Source organism: Rhinatrema bivittatum, chromosome 3 (assembly GCF_901001135.1).
Source record: "Rhinatrema bivittatum chromosome 3, aRhiBiv1.1, whole genome shotgun sequence".
Lineage (NCBI taxonomy): Eukaryota > Metazoa > Chordata > Amphibia > Gymnophiona > Rhinatrematidae > Rhinatrema > Rhinatrema bivittatum.
This window is the reverse complement of record NC_042617.1, coordinates 58,521,381-58,545,834: the sequence shown is the minus strand read 5'-3', so window position 1 is coordinate 58,545,834 and position 24,454 is coordinate 58,521,381. Positions and strand designations below refer to the sequence as shown.

The 24,454-nt window shown below is 42.1% G+C and overlaps 1 protein-coding gene across 1 annotated transcript in view; it reads right to left on the bottom strand.

Annotated features, from left to right (window-relative positions):
- The window catches only part of UBR2 (ubiquitin protein ligase E3 component n-recognin 2), a 426,990-nt gene that overhangs the window by 324,617 nt on the left and 77,919 nt on the right, over positions 1–24,454 (bottom strand). Inside the window, 1 exon segment of the mRNA XM_029593304.1 lies at positions 15,572–15,702. Within this exon segment, the coding sequence (XP_029449164.1) occupies positions 15,572–15,702 (131 nt within the window).

The following is a 24,454-nucleotide window of genomic DNA, read 5'->3' as shown; positions in this document are numbered from 1 at the left end:
CCGCCACCCAATCCCAGAACACTTGCACAGCTGGGCACTCCCACCACAAGTGGTAGAAAGTACCTAGGGAACCACACCCCCTCCAGCAGGCAGAACTAACGTTTCTAAACTTAGCATAAAAAAATTGGAGTACAATAAAGTCTATTCAATAATTTATATTTCATCTCCTGCCCCTTATAACAAAGTTATTTGTCAGGAAACTTTCCAATTAGATTTCCAATCCATACTATCCAAAACATCCATATCCTCATTCCATAACTGAATAAGCTTTGGTGTAGTACCTTTTTCACAGAGAGTGGTTCGGATGATCTTATATAGACGGCGATGGAGATGTTCTGACTGCTTACAACAAAAGAAGGCCATCAATACTGATACCCTCCCTAAACCCCCGGGTTGACCCTAATTATAGCAGAGACATCTGCATAAACAAAAATATAAACAATGAGTCTTAAGTGGTATATGAAAATCCTCCACTAATTCCGTAAAGGGTTTAACACGGCCATCATCCGCCAATTGGCCAAGAAACCTCAACCCCCCGCCACCCAAGAAGCTATATCAGGACAAAATGTATGTAATGATAGATGTCTGTTACATATCAGGGAAGTTAAATAAGACCAGTTAGAGGCCTGAAGACAAAGAGAACAATGAACCACCCTCCAAATTAAGTGTGTGGACTATTATAGGATTCCCACGAACCACCCGTCAATAAGAACTGGATGAGGTCAGCATGTGCAACAGTAAGGCCAAACTACACCCTCTTGCCCCATCTTCTTCCAGTGATATCCAGGCCTGCTCCTCATCCATCCCCAACCAAACCCGAAGACAAGACAATCGACAAGCCCAGTAATACCACTGAAAATTGGAGAGCCCAAGCCCACCAGCCTCCCGAGGCTTCACCAGAATATCATTTTTCAATCTAGGCTGCTTCCCCTGCCAAATAAAGCTAGAAAGGTCCCCCCTTAGAATCTATAAAGCTAGCACTGGTAAATCACGGTAGATGCATAAAAGGTCAAATCAATCTCAGCAGGATCGCCATCTTAATTAGATTAATCCTCCCTAAAAGAGAAATAGGAAGAGAAGACCACCTTCTCAGATTCAACCCTATTTTTTTAAAAAATTAAAACAATTATCCCCATATAACCTAGTGTATTCCCTCAAAATCCAAATACCTAGATACCGAAAACCCGCTATCCGCCGTTCAGGCCCCAAAAACATCAGTTCAAACTTTTGAAAGTTAATTAAGTAGCCAGAAAGTTCTCCAAACTGTTTAATCAGTGTCATTAAAGCTGGCAGAGAATGGGATAAATTGGTCACATATACCAATGCGTCAGCCACATATAATAATATTTTATGAGTTACACCCTTACATGTTACACCCTCTATCTCCCGGGACTGTCTAATTGCTTGCGTCAACGGCTCCACAACAAGATCAAAAAGCAACGGAGACAGGGGCAACCCTGCCTGGTTCCCTGCTCAATAGCAAAACAGGGAGAAATCACCCCATTCCCAGGAAATCCCAAACTGTTCCAGAGTCAAAAATATAAGGCCACCTGGAGAATTTTTTAAGGGATAACACTAGTCTAGGAATGATTACCAATCAGTCAGAAACATCGGTTCAAACATAAATAGAAATCACTCCCTTATAGTTTGAAATAATGTGAAATTTATGGTTAAGTCAGGACCCCCCACATTATAGTTCACATGAGAGATATATTGAGATGTTTGTTTATTTGGGTTTTTTTTTGTTTGAGATTTATGAATGTCTCATAATGTGATTACCTATATTATACGAAAAAATATAAGGCCAAAAGACCCTATCAAATGCTTTGTCCACATCCGTTGAAATAACTGCACCAAACACCCACTTCTGTCTAGCACGGAGCAGTATATTAAACAAGCGCCTTGTGTTATTCATAGAAAGCCTCCCTTTAATAAACCCCATCTGATCGGAGTGAACAAGTACAGGAATGACTTCAAGACGCAACTTACATAGAAACATAGAAATGACGGCAGAAAAAAACCAATCGGCCCATCCAGTCTGCCAAGCAAGCTCCCACAATTATTTTCCCATATTTATCTGTTTCACCGACCACCAAGTTCAGGGCCCTTGTTGGTAACTGTTTGATTCGAATTTCCCGCCACCCCCTGCCATTCATGTAGAGAGTAATGTTGGGAGTTGCATCGAAGGTGAATCATAAGGCTGAATGGTTAAGTGTAATAACCTCCGCATCAAACAAGTTATCCCGATGCATGTTTACCCAGACTGCACAGATCAATGCCTTGTTGGATGTTGTCTGAATGTAAATACTCTTTTCCACTTTCCCCCCTGCCATTGAAGCAGGGAGCAACTCTGAATATGCATTCAAAGTGAAGTATCAGGCTTAATTGGTTTAGGGTAGTAACTGCCGCAACAGGCAAGCTACCCCTACACTTATTTGTTTACACAGACTGCGTAATTCAGTCCTTGTTGGTTGTTGTCCGACTGCAAACCCTCTTTTCCACATTTCCCCTTGCCGTTAAAGCAGAGAGCAATGTTGGAGTTGCATTAACCGTGTAAAGGCTTACTGAGTAAGGGTAGTAATCACCGGGTAGTAGCCACCATTCCAGCAATCCACCCCCATGGCTCTTCTCTTCATTCCCATCCTCTAGCCTTTATGGATCCACATTGATTATCCCATTACCCTTTGAAATCCTTCACAGTTCTAGTCTTCACCACTTCCTTTGGAAGGGCATTCCAGGCATCCACCACCTTCTCCATGAAGAAATACTTCCTGACATTGGTTCTAAGTCTTCCTCCCTGGAGTTTCAAATCATGACCCCCTAGTTCTACTGATTTGTTTCCAACGGAAAAGGTTTGTTGTTGACCATGGATCATTAAAACCTTTCAAGAATCTGAAAGTCTGTATCATATCACCCCTGCTTCTCCTCTCCTCCAGGGTATACATATTTAGGTTCTTCAATCTCTCAAGTCATATAATGTAGACCATCCACCTTTTTGATCACCCCTCTCTGGACCGCCTCCATCCTGCCTTTGTCTTTTGGAGATACAGTCTCCAGAACTGAACACAGTACTCCAGGTGAGGTCTCATCAAGGCCCTGTACAAAGGGATCATCATTCCTTTCTCATTCTAGATATTCCTCTCTCTATGCAGGCCAGCATTCTTCTGGCTTTAGCTATCGCCTTGTCACATTGTTTCAACGACTTCAGATCGTTAGACACTATCACTCCAAGGTCTCTCTCCTGCTCTGTGCACATCAGCCCTTCACCCCCCATCAAATACAGTTCTTTCGGATTTCCACACCCCATATGCATGACTCTGCACTTCTTGGCATTGAATCTCAGCTGCCATATCTTTGACCACTCTTCCAGCTTCCTTAAATCCTGTCTCATTCTCTCCACTCCTTCCGGCGTGTCCACTCTGTTGCAGGTCTTAGTATCATCTGCAAAAAGACAATCCTTAACTTCTATTCCGTCCGCAATGTCATTCACAAAAATATTGAACAGGACCGGTCCCAACATTGATCCTTGCGGCACTCCACTTAACACCGCTCTCTCTTCAGAGTAAGTACCATTTACCATCACACATTGTCTTCTGTCCGTTACCCAGTTTGCAATCCAGGCCATCACCTTGGCACTCACTCCTAAGTGTCTCATTTTATTCACAAGCCTCCTGTGTGGAACCGTATCAAAAGCTTTGCTGAAATCCAAGTAGATGATATCAAGCGCTCTTCCTCGATCAGATTCCCTAATCACCCAATCAAAAAAGTCAATCAGATTTGTCTGACAGGACCTTCCCCTGGTGAATCCATACTGCTTCTGGTCCAGAAATTCTTCTGACTGTAGATAGTTCACTATTCTTTCTTTCTGCAATGACTCCATTACTTTTCCCACCACCGAAGTGAGGCTAACTGGTCTGTAGTTTCCAGCCTCCTCTCTGCTCCCACTGCAGGATTTTAGCCAAGATCTTAATATCCACGTTCATAAGAGTTATGGGATAAGAAGAAGAACAGTCAAGTGGGTCCCTATCAACTTTATATATCAGCATTATCAATGCCTCCATGAGAGCCCCAACTCTGGCCCCTGGAGAGCGAAGATAATTAAAGAGTTCCCCCAATTTCGGGACTAGCTCCTCTGCGAAAGCCTTATAAAATTCCAGGGGATACCCATCCGGGCCCGGACTCTTCCCCTTCCCACCCCCCATTAACACCTTCAAGGCCTTTGTCACTTCCAACGTGGAGATCTCAGTAGAGAGCCACGCAACATCATCCCCAGTTACTTGAGGCAACCCCAAAGGAGGCAGGAAGTCCAATACCTCTTGACTATTGGGCTTGGGGGCAGCCTTGTAAAAGCCCTCAAAATGGGAAGCAATAATGCATAGACATTTTGCGGCAGATGTTTAATATTCCCCTGACCATCCTTAATCTCAAATATTAAACAGCTCTGTTTACTTGACCGTATGGCTTTAGCTAACAGGGAACCCACCTTGTTGCCATGTCATAATATCTCTGCTTCAAAAACTTCATAGTCTTTTCAATATCATCCACCTGTAAACCCTTAAGCCGATCTCGAAGCAGGGTCAATTTACAATAATTGACATTAGAACAATCTGCCTTATGTTTACTCTCCAATACCTTAACCTGTCGTTCCAAATCGTCTCGCTTCACTTTCCTGTGTTTGTTAATATGGCTAGAGTAAGATATGATATAACAACGGAGCACCGCCGTCAAGGATTCACAGCGATGGGTGGGATTAAAGACATCCAAAGTGTTATGAATCTCAAACTCCTCCATTACTTTCCAAACCCCATCCCAAAAATCAGACCGCCCCAGGAGAGACATATTAAGCCTCATCTTTTGTGACTCCCATCCCCTCCTACAGGGAAAGACAAAGAGATAGCATGGTGATCAGAGACAGTGCACCCTAGTATGTCAGGTTTAAAGACTGAACTAACAAAACCCCCACTGCATAAAAAGAAATCTATTCGAAAGTAAATTAGGAACCTGGGAGAAAAATAAGTGTAGTCCGTACTACTGGGATTCTATGTCCTCCAGATGTCCACAAGGTTAAAAGTCTGTATCAGATCTCTAAGCCCTTTCCCACTACCATCCTGCACCTTATGAGTGCCTGACCTGTCCACATCCGGACTAAGACAGACATTCCAATCCCCCTCCCCCCCCCCCCCCCCCCCCAACACACTCAGTCCATAGCAATTGAAACCAAGGACTCCTGCAGTATATTATAAAATGCCAGCTGCCCCACATTAAGGCCATACACATTTATTAGTGTGAGTGATCTCCCATATAAATAAACTACATTCCAAAAATCACAAAGTGGTCATCTAAGTTGCAGCAAGAATCATGTAATGGAAGAACCTGTAATGGAAGGTTCTTATGTATAAGCACACAGACCCCCTCCCCCTACCCTGCTTCTAGAAGAGAAGGCAGCTGCATGCACCTGACCTACTCAAGCGCATTTTAGTTTGTCATGTTCACTAGTCACCAAATGTGTTTCCTGTAAAAAAAGCAATATTAGCTCCCTTCTGCCAAAGAAACTGGTTCTTTACACTGGTGTTGAGATCCCTCTGGCATTTAAGGATAAAATTCTGATCTCAGCCATAAACAAAAAAATAGGAAGTGCCGAAAGCAGTAAAAATCCATTAACTCCTCCACTCCCAACAGACATCCCGGATCACCCCAAGAAGCCCTATTATCTGTGATACTCTGAAAATCCCCCAAAAAACAACCAGCCCATAACTATCACACCCACCCAAACTTCCCCATTCCCCTGAGAACTACCCATCTCTCGAGACCCGCCCTCATGCTAGCCCCCCACCTTGCCCGCCCTACTCCAGCTAACCTCAGAACCCCCCCCCCCCCAACCCACCCTTTCTTCCAAAGCCAAGATAGGAATAACCCACAACACAAAAGGCTTAGGTGCCAAAATGCAATCACAGCATAGAAAATACAGACAATAAGAAGAAAACCAGACCAAAATTAGTTTACCTCTGGAAAGAACCAACTACTCCACCTAGTATCCCCTGAGGGGGAAAAAGGGCCCTCAAGAAAGCTATGTAGCACCAAAGCCATAAAAAAAAGTATATATCAAAAACAGTAAGAAAAAAGTCTGCACACAAGAAATCCAAATATAAATGTCTAGAACATGTTGCGCATCCACTGCAGTGGAAACTGGAGAGATGACTGTGCTGCCAATGCAGAGTGTCTGAAGAAAATAAAGTTCCAAAAGATAACTGGTAGAATTCCAAATAAAATTTGCCTCACCAGGTCCGTCTCAAAGTATAACAAGAACAAGTCACTTTGTCGTACAGCTCCCAAATCCAGCTGAGTACAAAAGACGGCAACAGAGTAAAACCACTACACTGGCACTCAACATAATAAAAATGCACAAAAAAAAAAAAAAAGCCAAACCAAATATACAAAATTAAAAAAAAAAAGTCAATCAAGAGGGGATCCAAGATATACTGTAAAAACCAGTACCACCTCATGCCTTCTGCACCCCTCCCCCAGAAAATGTAATTTTCTCTCCTGCTCACATCTCTCAGCATAGCTGCGATCCACCTTGGGCCCCTTCTGACCCAATATTCTCCTTCAACAGAAAGTCCTTGGCCACATCAACTGTATCAAAATATAGTGGTGGGTAGCCCACTGGATTAACTTTAAGCCTAGCGGAATATAGCAATGCATATGAATACTCTTAAAGCCCGCAGGCCCCACTTCACCTCCAAAACACTGCCCCATTTCCATTGCACAAGCAGTGAAAAATCTGGAAAAATAGGACCTTGTGTGCATCATACATTATAGATGGTTGTAACTGAGCATTCGCCAAGATCTTAGCTTTGTCTGCATAACTATGCATTTGAATGCATGCGGCCTACCTCCTAGTGGTGGCAGAACTGCCAAGGCCCGATAAGCCCTCTCAGTCTTCATATGGCCTTTACGCGTTTCGATCCCCAGGACCTCTGGCAGCCATTTTGAGAAAAATTCCACCGGATCTTTACCTTCTACAATTTCAGGCAGGCCCACTACTAAGATTTTTCCACCGTCCTTGATTCTCCATATCATCAGTCTTTTCTACCAAAGTCTCGTACTTCCTTTCCAGGGCTTCAACTTTTGAGTGTCAATGACATCTCAAGCTCCTTGACCCAGGTAACAGTCTCTCCCAGCTGCGCCGAGTTGTCCTGCACCAAAGAGACCAGAGATGCCACTTTTTCTACTATCACCACCAATTTCAAGACTATATTCTGGGTAAGTTGCTGGGAAAAGTTATCGAATATTTTCTGCAGCGTCGCAGTGTGCTCAGTCAAGGTAGGGAGGGTCAGGCAATCCTTGTCCGAGCCAGATTCCTCCGAGACGCAGTCCGTATCAACTGCTGATTTTTTAGTCTGTTGCCGAGGTGTGGCTGAGTTTTCCACCCACATCAACTTTTTCGACATGTTGAACAGTAAAATTTCAACAAAATTTGAGAGAGAGAAGAAACTTATGAAAGAAAAGGTAAGCCGGGGAAGCTACTCTTCGGCACATCTAGCTCTCAGCAGCACATCATGTGACCTCCCCCCTTCAAAAGCTTGTCTGACCCAATTTTGATGCAGATTTGAATGTCATCTGCAAAAAGATGGTATTCAATGCTGAAGGACTGAATGAGGTTATAGACAGGGCATATGTAAATACTGAAAAGGATCTGGGAGAGGATTGAGCCCTGGAGCACACCACATGTGAGAACTTTGGGCTTGGAGGGATTGTTTGCCCCCATTAGAATCCCATGAATGATACAGCATTGAAGGTAAGTAGACCTTATTGGGCTAAGTGATAGCAGATGCAAGAGGAGTTCACAGTTAATAGTACATATTACAGTCAAAAGATAACAAGTGGAGTTCCACAATGATCTGTCAATGAACCTCTATCTAATATTTTTCACAATAATCTGGGATGAGACAAGCAATATTTGCATTTTAAACAGATAACCCTAACTATGTCATACTTTAACAGAGAAACATGATGGCAGAAAAAGAGTGTATGGCCCATCCACTCTGCTCATATGTATAATTAACTGAGCACTGGAATTCTCATCACTTCCTTAGAGATCCCTGTATTTATCTTATGCTTTCTTGTCTCCTCCACCTCTGAGAGTCTGTTCCATTCATCCACCATCCTCTCATCCTCATCTCATTAACCCCTTGGTTCTAGAGCCTCCTTTCCATTGAAAAAGGCTCACCACCTGTGCATGGAAACCTTTGAGATATTTGACTCTCTCTATCATATCTCCCCTATATTGCCTTTCCTCTAGGGCAGGGGTTCCCAATTACCAGACTGCGGACCAGAATCGGGCCGGGGATCATTTGGTACCGGGCCGCACAGAAAGAATAAAAACGTTTTCATTTTTATTTTATTTCCGTTTTCTTGACTATTGCAGTCTGCAGGGTGACAACTTCCATCTGTGCCTCGTTTCTGCACTTGCACACTCAGTCACGATTTTTTCCATGTACCGATAAATTAAGCTCACAAGCTAATGGTTAGCTGCTAACCCACTTATAAGGCTTATAAAAAGAGTAAAAAGCAAACACTGCTGAAGAGCTTCTTTGAAAAGGGGGAAAAGACCTAATGATGAGACAGAAGGCCCCAAGACTGCCAAAAAAAAAAAAAAAGTGAGCTACGTTTAAAAGAAAATACCAGGAGTCCTACATAAGTTATGGGTCTATCGCAACAGGTGATGCACATGGCCCAAGCCCGCTCTGTCTAATATGTGGTGACGAAGCCAAAGCCTTCAAAACTGTTTCACCACTTAGAGACCCTACATCAAAAGACAAGCCTTTGTTTTTTTAAAGAAAAAAAATGTGAACACGAAGGAGAGAAGCAATTATTAAAGGCCACCGCATCATCAAATGTGTCTGCACTGAGAGCATCATTCTTAGTGGCTAACCGCATTGCCAAGGCTAAGAAGCCCTTCACTATTGGTGAAGAGTTAATCCTGCCTGCCGCGAAGAACATTTGTCGTGAACTTTTAGGAGAGACTGCAGTTAAAAAGGTAGCACAGGTTCCTCTTTTGACTAGCACCATAACTAGACGAATTGATGAAATAGCAGTGGGCATTGAGGTATAATTGTTAGAGAGGATTAATGTGTCACCATGGAACGCAATCCAGATTGATGGGTCTACGGATGTTGATAAGGCAATAATATTTGTTTTTGTGCAATATATTTTTCAGGAGGATGTGCATGAGGATATGTTACGTGCATTATTGTTGCCAACCAACACCACAGGTGCAGAACTATTCAAGTCTTTGGATGATTACATATCGGGAAAACTAAACTGGCCATTTTGTGTCTGTGTACGCACGGACGGAGCGGCTGCCATGAATGGACGGCTTTCTGGTTTAACTGCTCGGGTCAAAGAGGTTTCGTCTGAATGTGAGCCTATGCACTGTGTCATCCATAGAGAAATGCTAGCTAGCTGAAAAATGTCACCTGAACTTAACAGCGTTTTGCAAGATGTGATTAAAGTTATTAATCACATCAAAATACATGCCCGTAACGCACGTCTGTTGAAGCAGCTCTATGAGAAGATGGATGCGGAGCACAAACGTCTTCTCTTACACACAGAAGTGAGATGGCTTTGTAAAGGTAGATCACTGGCCAGAGTTTTTGAGTTATGAGAGCCGCTTCATAGATTTCTTTTAGAAAAACAATCACCACTTGCAGCACATTTCAGTAGTACAGAAGGGGGTCACAAAACTTGCTTACTTGTGTGACATATTCAACTTGCTCAATGAACTTAATCTGTCACTTTAGGGGAGAATGACCACTGTCTTCAAGTTGGCAGATAAGGTAGCAGCATTCAAAGCCAAGCTGGAATTGTGGGGACAGCGAGTGAAAATAGGGATATCTGACATATTTCAAACATTAGCAGGGATTTTGGAAGAGACCAAGCCTGGGCATTCATTCTCCCAACTGCTGCACAATCACCTATCTCAGCTTTTAGAAGAGTTTGAGTGATACTTTCCAACAACAAAAGACCCACAAACTAGGAAGGACCCATTTGTGAACAAGCCTGGTGAATCCACCTTGTCCATGCTGGAAGAAGATCAACTGCTTGAGATCGCAAATGATGGAGGCCTTAAAAGTATGTTTAAGACTTCAAATCTCCAAACGTTCTGGATTAAAGTCAAGGCGGAATATCCTGAGTTCGCCATAAAAGCACTGAAAACCCTGCTTCCATTTCCAACATCCTATCTATCTGAAATGGGGTTTTCTGCAGTCACAGCAACCAAAACAAGATTACGGAGTAGACTGGACATAAGGAACACACTTCGGGTGTCACTGTCTCCCATCACCCCTAGATGGGATCGTCTCATTGCAGGGAAACAAGCTCAGTGCTCCACTGATTCTGCATTATGGTGAGTCACATTTACATTATAAATGTAATAATTAAATTAAACAATATGCACTTGCTTGTGTTTTGTTATGTGTGTGACAACCCTCCCCCGGTCCGTGGAAAATTTGTCTTGCATGAAACTGATCCATGATGCAAAAAAGGTTGGGGACCACTGCTCTAGGGTATACATGTTTAGATCTTTAAGTTATCCCCATATGCTTTAGAACAAAGACCACTGACTATTTTAGTAACCATCTCTGGACCAACTCCATCCTGTTTATATCCTTTTGAAAGTGTGGTCTCCAGAAGTGTACACCGTATTCTAAGTGAGGTCTCACCAGTAACCTATACAGGGGCAATATCACCTCCCATTTTCTGCTCACCATCTCTCTCCCTATGTAGCAAGATCTTTCTGGCTTTTACTGTTGCTTTATTCACTTGTTTGGCCACCTTAAGATCATCAGATACAATTACCCTCAGATCCTGCACTTCCTTTGTGCTTAGAAGAATTTCTCCTCCATTACTGTACATTTCCATTGAATTTTTGCATTCTAAATGCATTATTCTGCATTTTTTTTTTAGCATTAAATCTCAGCTCCTAGACCTTACACCATGCTTGAGCTTCGCTAGATCACCCCTGTTTTCTACTCCTTCCTGGCTATCTGCATTGTAAACATATAGCATAGCTCTTTGATTGTTCAGAAGGATACAAATAACTTAGTGAATGTGCGGAGAGACATGCCAGATCATGTTTAATGCAGATAAGTGATGCATCTTGGGGCAGAGAATAAAGAGATGTTACTGTACGCTGAGTGAGATAGTACTTGAACACTAACTAGCGGGCCGATACAGTAAAGTCCGCGGGAGAGCAGGCGAACGCGCACAGGCCACTCTCCTGTGCACGCGATTCTGTATGCAAATTAGGCTCAGCGGTAAAAACAGGTAAAAGGAGGCGCTAGGGACACTAGCACGTCCCTAGCGCCTCCTTTTGGATGGAGCAGCGGCTCTCAGCGGGTTTGACAGCCGATGCTCAATTTTGCAGGCATCTGTTCTCGAGCCCGCTGACAGCCACGGGTTCGGAAACCGGACGCCAGCAAAATTGAGCGTCCAGTTTTCGACCCGCGGGCCGACTTCAAATTTTTATTTATTTTTTTTTAAACTTTTGGTAACTTTCGGGGCCTCCAACTTAATATCGCCATGATATTAAGTCGGAGGGTGCACAGAAAAGCAGTTTTTACTGCTTTTCTGTGCACTTTCCCAGTGCCCGAAGAAATTAGCACCTACCATTGGGTAGACGCTAATTTCTGAAACTAAAATGTGCGGCTTGGCTGCACATTTTCCTTTCTGAATCGCGCAGGAATACCTAATAGGGCCATCAACATGCATTTGCATGTTGCGGGCGCTATTAGGTTCGGGGGGGGGGGGGGGGGTGAACACGCGTTTTCAGCCCCTTACTGAATAAGGGGTAACGCTAGCTCGTCGAAAACGCACGTCCAATGGAGGGTTAACAGTGCGCTCCATCGGAGAGCACTGTACTGTATCGGCCCTTAGGAAAGAGACCAACAGATTACAAGCAGGTAATAGGTGTACAAGGTCAATAAATATCAAGAGTTTACATATATATTTTCATGCATTAAACAAAGCAAAAAAACAAGTCTTCCTCCTATTGCATATGGCCCTCATCAGGTCACACTTGCAAAGATTGGGCTCCATTATGTTTACTTATATTTGCTGAAGGTTTTCAACTAGGCATGGGAGACTGGAGAGTTAGAATATAACATACTAAGAGTAGAACACAACAATTGCATAATGCATATGTAGATTTGAGTATTAAGAGCAATTTTACTGTATACTAACTGTACTGCACTTGACCTGCATTTTGTTCCACATTCGTTACCTTCACTTTTTTCCTCTATTTTTTAAACAATTAAACCAACCTGATAGCATAATCAAAGCTAATAGTCTGATCAAACCAGATGGCAAGATATTTAAAAATGGTAACTGATTCAAGATCCTTAGTCCTCATAGCTAGCTTTAAAAATTCATCTAATGTATTTCTGTTACTATGAACATTAACTTGTTTGCTTGTATTTAAGGTGTAATATACTAGCATTTAGTCAGTCCTGTAGTTTCATAAACAGAATTAGTAAATGAAGGCTTTTTTTTCCTAAGGAGTATAATAAGATGTAATTTGCAAAAAGTAGTACATTTATTCTACATGCTGATGAGATTCTTATGAAGAGTCTGAAGGGAAAAAGTACAAAAATGTCACCAAATTAAAAAGGGATACAAGTATTTATGCATGCTCATTTTCTAAGCCAGGACCATTTGTCACAGCAAAGACATAAATGGGAGAATTACAAAATAAAAATATCTAAGGATACCAAGGGAAGAAATTGCAGGTGATCTTTTTACTACAGAAGCAAGAAGAGAAATTATCTCATCTTAACAGAAATTGATCTTACCGGAAGAAAGCATTCTGCACACTAACGGGCCGATTCAGTAAAGTCCATGGGAGAGCAGGCGAACGCCCGCTCTCTCGGCGTGCGCACGATTCTGTATTTAAATGAGGCCCGGCAGTAAAAACAGGCAAAAGGAGGAGGAGCTAGGGACACTAGCGCGTCGTCTGTTCTCGAGCCCACTGACAGCCATGGGCTCAGAAACCGGACACCGGCAAAATTGAGCTTCCGGTTTTCGACCGGACAGCCGCGGGCCGACTTCAAAATTTTTTTTTTTTAATTTATTTATTTAATTTACTTTTTTTTACCCTTCGGGACCTCTGACTTAATATCGCCATGATATTAAGTCGGAGGGTGCACAGAAAAGCAGTTTTTACTGCTTTTCTGTGCACTTTCCCGGTGCCCGGAGAAATTAGCGCCGACCTTTGGGTAGGCGCTAATTTCTGAAAGCAAAATGTGTGACTTGGCTGCACATTTTGTTTTCTGAATCGCGCGGGAATACCTAATAGGGCCATCAACATGCATTTGCATATTGAGGGCGCTATTAGGTTCGGCGGGTTGGACGCACACTGTACTGTATCGGCCCGTAAGCAGGGTAGAACTATGCTGAGACAGCCATGCGGTAGATTTTATAACATGCGCGCACATGGACGTGCCGATTTTGTAACATAAGCACGCAAGTTGTAAAATTGGGTGGCCGTGCGCACTTGCATGCCAGATTTTATAATCCATGCGCACATTTGCGGGCAGCAAATTTATGCAAACTCCACAAGGTGACCCAATCAGGCCTTTCCCAGTTCCCTCCCAGTCCACTCCAATTAAGAAGCGGACTGGGAGGGAACTTCCCTAACCCCCTGCCTAACCTTCCTTCTCCTTCCCCTCTCCTCCCCATCCCCTAAAACTAACCTACATTGCCTTTTTTTTTTATTTTATTACTTGCTGCTCCTTGGGAGCAGAAGTAATTTACATGCGCCAGCCAACTGCAGGCACACACTTCCCTGGGACAGCAGCTAATGGCCGCTGACCTGGCCAGCCTCCGCCCCCCCCGCCTCTCCCAGAACATGCCCCATGGCCCGCCCCTTTGAAGAGGTCCGGCACTGGTGCGTATTCTGGGGTTTACTCGCGTGGCCGGGCCCTTTTGAAAATTCATCTGGCACACACAAGGCCCGGCCACGCGTGTAAACCCTGGGATTTGCGCAAGCAGGCCTTTTAAAATCCGAGCGATAGGCTATAACACTAATAATATAAAAGGAAACTGATTTTTTAAAATGTAAGAGACATGTTTCATTATAATTATGCAGCAACATTAAGAAAAAAAAATAGCTATTCCAGAAATTAAGCATTGTATTTGGAGTTGGGAAGGGATTTTTTTACACAGTGCTTTAAAACTGGCTCCAGATGCGGGGGGGGGGGGGGGGGCATTTCTCCTGCGTTTGATAGTAAAATACTTTTACACACAGAAGTGGCCTTTTACAAAAATTGCTCACCCGCTATGTGGGCAAATTTATGCTGTTTATGTGCAAGTTTACCAGACTGAGTGAAGGTGCTCCTTGGGGCTGAGTTATGGAGGAGTTTGGATTTTGGGATTTTCAAGCATACTTTGGAAAATTCGACCTAAGCCAGAAGGAGCCCTGCATCTGGGACTGCCATCCACTAACTAACTCTTGTCTTCCCTGCCAGCCATGGAGGTGGGAGGAAATTACTGAATGGGTGGGCTGTTAAATGTGGGGGTCCCATGGCAGAACCCTTCTGGCTTGGGGGCCCAAGCTGAACCAGAAAGCAATTTCCTTTTAAGTTGAAACAGCACCAAAGTTAGCACACTTTTCAATTTTACTACCCCTTTCATTTTAATGTGTTTTTTTGTTGGGTTTTTTTTAAACGTCTGATGCATTTGTCTACCATTTGCTTGCCACATCAGGAGTTAGCTTGTTTAGCATGTAAGTAAAGAAAATGTACCCTAAAAGTTAGCACAATTTTTATTACCACAGGTTCAAAACCACTTCAGTGTGTTCTCTCATCCTAACAGACAACAAAGGAAAATCAATTCTGCCCTCAAGTATTTATAACAAGGTTTGTATTCCTTATGCCTACCTTAAAAGTGAAAAACGTGTTAGCAGCCTTGTGTGAAAACACCACTTGCCTAGCATGCCAACCCTTACTTTCACTTACTAAGCAGATCTTAAGTCATATGAACTGTGGAACTAAACAGAAGTACGCAGCTTCCAACTTTGCTAAATAAATTTATGTTTGTAGCCTACTGCAAAGTTGGAACATTTCTTAGTCTTTTAGTTGGTAAATGTTTACAAAAAGTAGTAAGAAGTATAAAATAGTTCCATTCATGGCGTAGTTAGCAGGGCTGAACTATTCTGTGTTTCTCTGCACAATTTGTGACCATTGGGACATCTATGGCTTTGGTGGAGCTGTACTTAACCAGCCAACAAATGTACCAACCTAGTGGGTCAAGCAGCTGTTTCCACTTGTTTCTCAGATTGGCCTTGCTCTCCAATATGTATCAGCACTCTCTTTATGTACTAATTTGGCTGAAATCTTAGAGGGTGCTCCCACCTCAGGAACAGACCTACTCACCAAATTTCAGGTAAATCAGTTCAGAGAGGACTCCCAATAAGCAAGTATGGATGGACAGACAGAGAAATAGAGTGATGGGCAGGAGGCACTTTGCATTGATGAAATGAATTTAGAAAGCCAAGACTGTTATAAATACTTACATACACTCTAAACCTAGCGGTAATTCATTTTCTTTCTCCCAGGTTAATATATCAACGGCATACTGAAACATGATGGAAAAAATGTTGTATGCTCTTGCTATCATATCTTCTGACAAATGTACAAGAGGATCCTAGAGAAAGAGAGAGTAGAAGCATTATCTAGAGGTTATAAAAACTTATGACAAGAAATCTGAACCAAAACAGAAAAGATGAAACTGTTGGAGAGAAAAAAGCGCAGCCTGTTCTTGCTCATTTCTGGGATTTGCTTCATCTGTTTAAAAATATCACAAACATATTTTCTACAATTCTAACTACCTACCTGTATGCCCTGTATTTGCTTCCTTTATATCTAAGTTCATTCACTGGCGTAAACAAATGTAAACACAAAAATAATCAGGAAGACATTTAATCCAATGTATTTTCTACAGTATTGCATAGTCATAATATTTTGGGTAACATAAATATGTCTTCTGCATATCAGAAAATGCCATTAATCAAATATTAACCCTAAAATATTGAAAAAGCATATTTAAGTGATTTTTCCCCTTTAATCTTAATGCTTAATATAACTAGAATGAATGAAAAAATATGCAACATTTCACTTAACAGGAATATTATTGAAAATATTCCTTTTATTTTCTGGCCCTATAATTCCTCCTCTTTTTCTTCCAGCTCAAATTGGACCCACTGCTGGCATTCTGATGCCATGAGCCTTCATTCCCAGCTATCTGGGGATTTTACTAGTCTCATCATTACAGACCAATCCTGAGGTCAGATGACATGTGCCTATAACTAAAGAATCACCTGAGCTAAAAGATTTCAAATTATCCCTGTTAACTGAAAAGCTGAATGTTAATACAAATAAAAAACACAACTTTGAAGATGGAAGCTATAGAGAGGGTGTATAGCAGTGAATGATGACAGACTTAACTGGCATCTCAGAGACCTGATGGAAGGAGGATAACCAATGGGATAGTGCTAAACCAGGGTACAAATTATATCGCAATGATAGAGTGGAGCACCCGGGAGGCGGTGTGGCACTTTATGTCCGGGATGGCATAGAGTCCAACAGGATAAAGATCCTGCAAGAAACTAAATGCACAATTGATTCTTTATGGGTAGAAATCACTTGTGTGTTGGGGAAGATATAGTGTTAGGAATATACTACCGTCCACCTGGCCAAAATTATGAGACGGACAGTGAAATGCTAAGAGAACTTAAGGAAGCTAACCGAATTAGCAATGCACTAATAATGGGAGATTTCAATTATCCCAATATTGACTGGGTAAATGTAAGATCAGGACATGCTAGAGAGATACAGTTCCTGGATGGAATAAATGACAGTTTTATAGAGCAATTGGTTTGGGAACCAATGAGAGAGGGAGCAATTTTAGATCTTATTCTCAGTGGAGCACAGGATTTGGTGACAGAGGTAATGATGGTGAGGCCGCTTGGCAATAGTGATCATAATATTTATTTATTTATTTAAGGCTTTTATATACCGATGTTCCTGTACTAGTACATATCACGTCGGTTTACAAAGAACCGAAGTTGGAAATTACATCAAACAAGAGGGTACAGGTAACAGGGCTAACTTCGTATGAACTTATAGATAAAGCAGTGAACGACTTAAAATAAAATAAAATTATTATAAATATAAGTATAAATATACAAAATATAAATAAATATAAACAAACAATCAACAAACTTGGATTTACAGCAGACTTGAAAAGCTTGAATGTATAATAACATACAGCTAGCGGGGAAATAATGAAATTAACTTATAAGATTAAATGGTTACGGCGTCGGACATCTCGCATATTGGGTTATGAAATGCGTGAATCTGACCCTGAGGAAGAGACCTTTAAGTGAAGGCTTTTGTGAAAAGCCAAGTTTTGAGCTTCTTTTTGAACATCCGACTACAAGTTTCTAGCCGAAGGTCTGTGGGGAGAGCATTCCAGTGAGAGGGGCTGGCAGTCGAGAATGCACGTTTCTTGAGCGATGACTTGGCTGGAGGTGCATATAAGGTGCCTAAGTAGCTGGTTCTGACTGGTCTCGATGATGCGTGGGGACGAAGTGGGTCACTTAGATTTAGCGAAGTTTGGGAATGAATGGTCTTGTGGGTTATGGTTAGTACTTTGAATATTATTCTACATTTAATAGGGAGCCAGTGTAGGTTCTTTAGAATAGGTGTGATGTGTTCTCCTCTACTAGAGTTGGTTAGGATCCTGGCAGCCGAGTTCTGCAGCATTTGTAATGGTTTGGTGGTGATAGCTGGGAGGCCAATTAGCAGAGAGTTGCAATAGTCAATTTTTGAAAATAGAATAGTTTGGAGGACTGTTCTAAAGTCCTGAAAGTGGAGGAGAGGTTTTAGCTTTTTCAATAATTGTAGCTTGTGAAAACATTCTTTCGTAGTGTTTGTGACTAATTTTTGGAGATTCAGCCTATTGTCGATAGTAACGCCAAGGTCTCTTACGTGAATGGAGGAGATCATTAGCGCTGTGATTAGATTGTTGGCAGCCTGACAATTGTCATCCAGGGTGATCAGCATAAGTTCCGTTTTTGCAGTATTGAGAACTAAGTTAAGGCTAGTGAGGAGGGAATTTATGGACTGTAGACAATTGTTCCAGAAATTGATGGTGTTGGATAGATTCAGTGATAGGCAACAGGATCTGGACGTCGTCGGCGTATATAAAGTGTGTGAGAGCACATATATGAAGTGTATGAGAGCAGATGACATAGTGGGAGAAGATAAATGTTAAACAGGGTTGGGGAGAGGGAGGATCCTTGTGGGACTCCAAGAGTGGACTTGACCGGGAGTGATTCCTTGTTGCTTATTCTGACCTTGTATGTCCTATTGTTAAGGAATGATCTGAACCATTCAAGGGCTGATCCTGAGATGCCTATGTCTGAGAGCCGGTTGATGAGGATAGAATGCTTTACAGTGTCGAAAGCTGCAGATATATCAAGAAGTGCCAAGAGATAGGGGGTCTTTTTCTCCAAGCCGGAGAGGACTCTGTCCGTCAATGAGATTAAGAGGGATTCCGTGCTGAGGGATTTGCGGAATCCGAATTGGGCTGTTGTGAGAATCTTGTGGTCTTCTAGGAATTCCGACAATTGTTTGTTAACTATTCTCTCAATAAGTTTGGCGACAAAAGGTAGGTTAGCGATGGGGCGGAAATTGGCCAGGTCTGCAGGGTTCAGGTTGGGTTTCTTGAGGAGAGGTTTGAGAGTGGCTAGTTTCAGCGTGTCTGGTACAAGTCCTTGTGTTAGCGAGTGGTTGATGATCTCTGCTAAGGGCTTCGCAATGATGTTTGGGATGGTGAGTAGTAATTTAGATGGAATGGCATCTATCGGATGAGTGGAAGGTTTCATCTTTTTGAGAATCGATTCAATTTTGAGTGAGGAAGTGAGTTCGAAGGATTCTAGGTTTGCTTTCTGGCTGAAGGGGGGAGAGTAGAGAGGGGGCGGTTCTATATTACACGTAGCCAGAGGTGCTATTAGCTTGAGGATTTTGTTTTCGAAGAATTGTGCAAGTTTAGAGCATCTGGATTGAGCTTGGTCGTCAGAGATAACTGGTGAAGTGGGTTTTATGAGCTCTGATACATATGAGAACAGTGCTTTGGCATCAAAGGCAAAATTGTGAATTTTGTGTGCATAATAATCTCTCTTTGTGCGAAGGATGTTGTTTCTGTAGCTGTGCATGAGGGTTTTGCACTCATTTAGAGTAATGTTAGATGGTCTCTTTCGCCATGTGTGTTCTTTTTTTCTCAGTTCTAGTTTGATGTTTTTTAGTTCTTGAGTGAACCATGGTTTTTTGTTTTTAAAGGATGGGTCAAGCTCTTTAGTTTTTAAGGGGCATAGTTTTTCTGCCACCTTGTTTGTGATGCTGTGCCATGTAGAGATGGCTGTTTCTGCGTCGGAAAGGTCAAGGTTAGTGAGTTCCGATGAAAGATGGGAGGTAAGGTCTATCATGGAGCAAGAGTTCCTGTAATGAATTGTGGTTTTGGTGATTGGTGACACAGGGTTGTCATTGATACAGAAATCTGCTGTGATCATTAGATGGTCTGACCATGAGACAGGGGAGCAAAGAGGTGGGGAAGATAGTGTAAGGCCGGAATTTATGAATATAAGGTCCAGTGTGTGCCCCGCTTTGTATGTGGGACTTTTAACGATTTGTAAGAATCCCATAGCCTTGAAGGAGGATAGTAGCATTTCGCAGTTGGAAGATAGGGGGATCGCATCGGTGTGAAGGTTAAAGTCTCCCAAGATGACTGCTGGGGTGTCATTTTTGATGTGTTTGGCAATGAGCTCAATGAGTGGAGATGGATCCGAATCTAGGATGTCGGGCAGAGCATAAATTAGACAAATTTGGAGCAGTTTTGAGCTAAAGAGGGCAACCTCCAGACGGGAGGTATGTATCGTGATCTGTAGGGATAGTCTCCGCTCTTTTTTTGCAGCTGAGCAGAGTCCCCCTCCTCTTTTTTTAGGTCTAGGTATTGAATAGATAAAGAGATGGAGAGGTAGTTGATTTATAAGAGCTAGGTCTGTGGGTTTCAACCAGGTTTCTGTGATAGTACATATATCCGGTTGTGAATCCAGGAGATAGTTAAGTGTGTTTTTTTCGACATTGATTGGGCATTAAAGAGTGTTAGTGAGAATAAGGAGAGCCCAAGGAATTGAGTTAAAGGGGATGTCATAATTGGTATCAGACGCTTAAGTTGGGGGAGTGTAGAGTCAGAACGTTTTTTTCGGTTATTGTAGAGATTTTTGATGATGGGGATAGGGAACATGATCGTAGTTGAGGCCCCAAAGAATAAAGAAGACGAAGGAAAGTCGATGATGGCTGGATGAGGCTAGTCTCTGCGGGAAGTGATAACTGAGAGGGATGGAGCACTTAATTGAGAATTAACTGAGCGGGAAAAGTGATTGAGTGTGAAGGAGTCCTTAGGGGCTGTAGGGGCGCACAAAGGTCGTTGGGCTTTTGTGGATTTTTTGTAATGTGATCACATTTGAATTAATGACTGGAAGGGGGACAGTAAGTAAATCCACAGCTGAAGCACTGAACTTTCAAAAGGGAAACTGAAAATGAGAAAAATAGTTCACCCCCCCCCCCCCCCAAAAAAAAAAACCCTGAAAGGTGCAGCTACAAAGGTTATGAGTGTACAACAGACATGGACATTGTTAAAAAATACCATTTTAGAAGGGCAGTCCAGATGTATTCCATGCATTAAGAAAAGTGGAAGAAAGGCCAAATGATTACCGGCATGGTTAAAAAGTGAGGTGAAAGAGGCTACTTTAGCCAAAAGAGCTTCATTCAAAAATTGGAAGAAGGATCCATCAGAAAATAAGATAAAGCATAAGCATTGGCAAGTTAAATGTAAGACACTGATAAGACAGACTAACAGGCCGATGCAATATCGTACGCTCAGGCTAGCGTACAGCTTAACCAGCGATTGGATGCGCGTTTTGGATGCGCTAGGCTAACACCTGATGTAATAAGGGGATTACCGCTCCCAAAATGCACATACAAACCAGCGCGTAGCTAATAGCACTCATCACAAGTAAATGCCATTTAGATAAGGCTATTAGCTATTACCCCCAAAGCAAAACCTCACTGTGCACCCTATACGCACATTTTAACATGGAAAACTTAATGCCATTCCAGGGATTGTGTTAAGTCTTTACACATTCAAAGCAGTCTCAAAAAAATCCACAAAAGCCCAAAATACTGTTTTTCTGTGGTTCCTCCTACTTAGTATCATCCCCATTAATTGAGCATCCATTTTCCTAATCTGCACACAGCCACATCTTCTGGACGCCCGATGCCATGGACATGCTGACGCACAATTTATTCCTAGCTCTTCCTTTTTGCTCGATATATAATTTGCCTACTGCATCGTGCATCCAGGAAAGGTGGATGTGCGTTGAAAAAGAGGGTGCCAAGTTTGGACGCAATAGCGACGCACTAAAAATGTGCATCAGCCTTTAAGAGAGAATTTGAAAGAAGATAGCTGTAGAGGCAAAACCTCATAATAACATTTTTAAAAAATATATCCGAAGTAGAAAGCATGCGAGGGAGTCAGCTGGACTGTTAGATGATAGAGGGGTTAAAGGAGCACTTAGGGAAGATAAAGCCATTGCGGAAAGACTAAACAAGTTCTATGCTTCGGAGTTTACTGATGAGGATGTTGGGGAGATACCTGTTCCAGAGACGGTTTTCAAGGGTGATGATTCAGATGAACTGAACCAAATCATGATGAACCTGGAAGATGTAGTAGGCCAGATTGACAAACTGAACAGTAGAAAATCACCTGGACCAGATGGTATACATCCCAGAGTTCTGAAAGAACTAAAAATTGAAATTTCAGACCTATTACCAAATAATTTGTAACCTATAATTAAAATCATCTGTTCTACCTGAAGACTGGAAGGTGGCCAATGTGACCCCGATATTTAAAAAGGGCTCCAGGGATAATCTGGGAAAATATAGACTGGTGAGCCTGACTTCAGTGCTGGAAAAATCATGGAAACTTTATTCTTTGTAATAATCACAGAACAGTTAGACATGGTTTAATGGGACACAGCCAGCATGGTTTTTACCTGGTTTGTACGTATTGCCTCACAAATCTCCTACTTTTTTTTTTGAAGGAGTGAATAAACATATGGATAAAGTTGAACCGGTAGATGTGGTGAATTTGGATTTTCAAAAAGCATTCGACAAAGTCCCTCATGAGAGGCTTCTAAGAAAACTAAAAAGTCATGGGGTAGGAGGCGATGTCCTTTTGTGGATTACAAACTGGTTAAAAGACAGAAAACAGAAAGCAGTATTAAATGATCTGTTTTCACAGTGGAAAAAGGGCTCTGTACTTGAACCGGTGCTTTTTAATATATTTATAAATGATCCGGAAAGGGGTACGTCAAGTGAGGTGATCAAATTTGCGGCTGACAAAATTATGCAGAGTAATTAAATCTCAAGCAGAGAGCTGAAAAGCATAACATAAAAAAATAAAATAAAATTATGATAAACTGCAGGAGAACCTTGTGAGGCTGGAAGATTGGGCATCCAAATAGCAGATGAAATTTAATGTAGACAAGTGTAAGGTGATGGATATAGGGAAAAATAACCCTTGCTATAGTTAGATGATGTTAGATTCTATATTAGGAGTTACCACCTTGGAAAGAGATCTAGGCATCATAGTGGATAATACACTGAAATTGTCAGCTCAGTGTGCTGTGGCGGTCAAAAAAGTAAAAAGAATGTTAGGAATTATTGGCAAGGGAATGGCGAATAAAATGGTGGATGTCATAATGTCTTTATCATTCCATGGTGAGATTGCACCTTGAATACTGTGTGCAATTCTGGTCACCACATCTCAAAAAAGATATAGCTGCATTAGAAAAAATAGAGAAGGAAACCAAAATGATAAAGGGCATGAAGCAGCTCCCCTATGAGGAAAGGCTAAAGAGGTTAGGGCTATTTAGCTTGGAGAAGAGATAGCTGAGGTGGGGGGATATGATATAGATCTACAAAATCATGAAAGGACTTGAACAGGTAAATGTAAATCAGTTATTTACTCTCTCAGACAAAGGGAATAGGGTAGGGATGTACATTCGTTTCATCCGTTTCCTATACAAGTATGTAATATAAAACGTATGAAACGAATGCACATCTAATTAACATCTAATGGGAAACGAATGAAATGAATGAAACGAATTAAACGAATGAAACAAATGCACATCCCTAGAATAGGGGCACTCCAAGAAGTTAGCAAGTAGCTAATTTAAAACATATTGGAGAGTACAGTTCTGATCAAAAATTTTTGAAAGTGCCAAAATTAGCTACCATTAGTGGGAAGACACGAGTTCTAACAAGGCCAAGGCAATGCTAAATCTTGCAGGAGCATGGCAAAATAAATCGCTGGGAGAGGCAGGCCCAAAGCGTGGGAGAAGCAGCATCCAGTGAGGGAGCAGGAGCAGGCCTTCTCAGACTTGGAGGAGGTGGTAGACAAGAAGCGCACACAGAAGGAGTTTGCAGGAGTGAGCAGAGATGAAATGAAAACTTGATTCCAGCAGGTGAGAGCAGACAAAGCCTCCATTAAAGAAGAAATCCTTGATTTAATCATTCGTTTAAAAAGTGATGTCAAAGAAATAGGAGGCAGAGTTGATGATGAGAAGCACAGACTTGACGAGCATTTAGACAGCCTGGAGGGAGTCAAAAAAGCCAAGCAGTTGCTAGAGGAGGCTAACATGGAGATAATGGACAAACTTGAAGACCTAGAGAATAGGTCCCACAGAAATAATATCCAGATTCAGTGCCTACCCAAGTCTGAGGCTTATGAAGACTGCCGAGAGATGGCCCTGAAAATATGTAAAGCTCTGCTGTCAGCTGGAGAGCAGGTAACTGAGGAGACCCTATCCACTGTAATAGAGTGCGCACATAGGGCCCTGGGTCCCCAGTGAAATAATTTGCCAAGAGTTATTGTGCTGTACTTGCGAGACTTCCCAATCAAGGAAAGACTGACTAATAAGGCAAGATCACTGGGGCATTTGGTCTGAAAAGGGCATAAAATAGAAATTTATCAGGATCTGGCCTTGACGACTTTGCACAGACAAATGGAGTTGAAAAACTGTACTGCCAAATTGAGTGGAGCCAATGTCCGATACCAATGGCTATTACCTTTTGGTTTGACTTTTACTGTTGGTGGAACGAACTACAGGGCCTGTACAGTGCAAGATGCTGAGGAAGGACTATCTTCTGAGCAATCAATGGCAACAAATGATGGCAAGGATAAGTTCATAGAGGAAAAATCCATAAACTACTATTAATCAATAAGGAATAGTAGCTTGAGATCTATTTAATGTTTGGGTACTTGCCAGGTA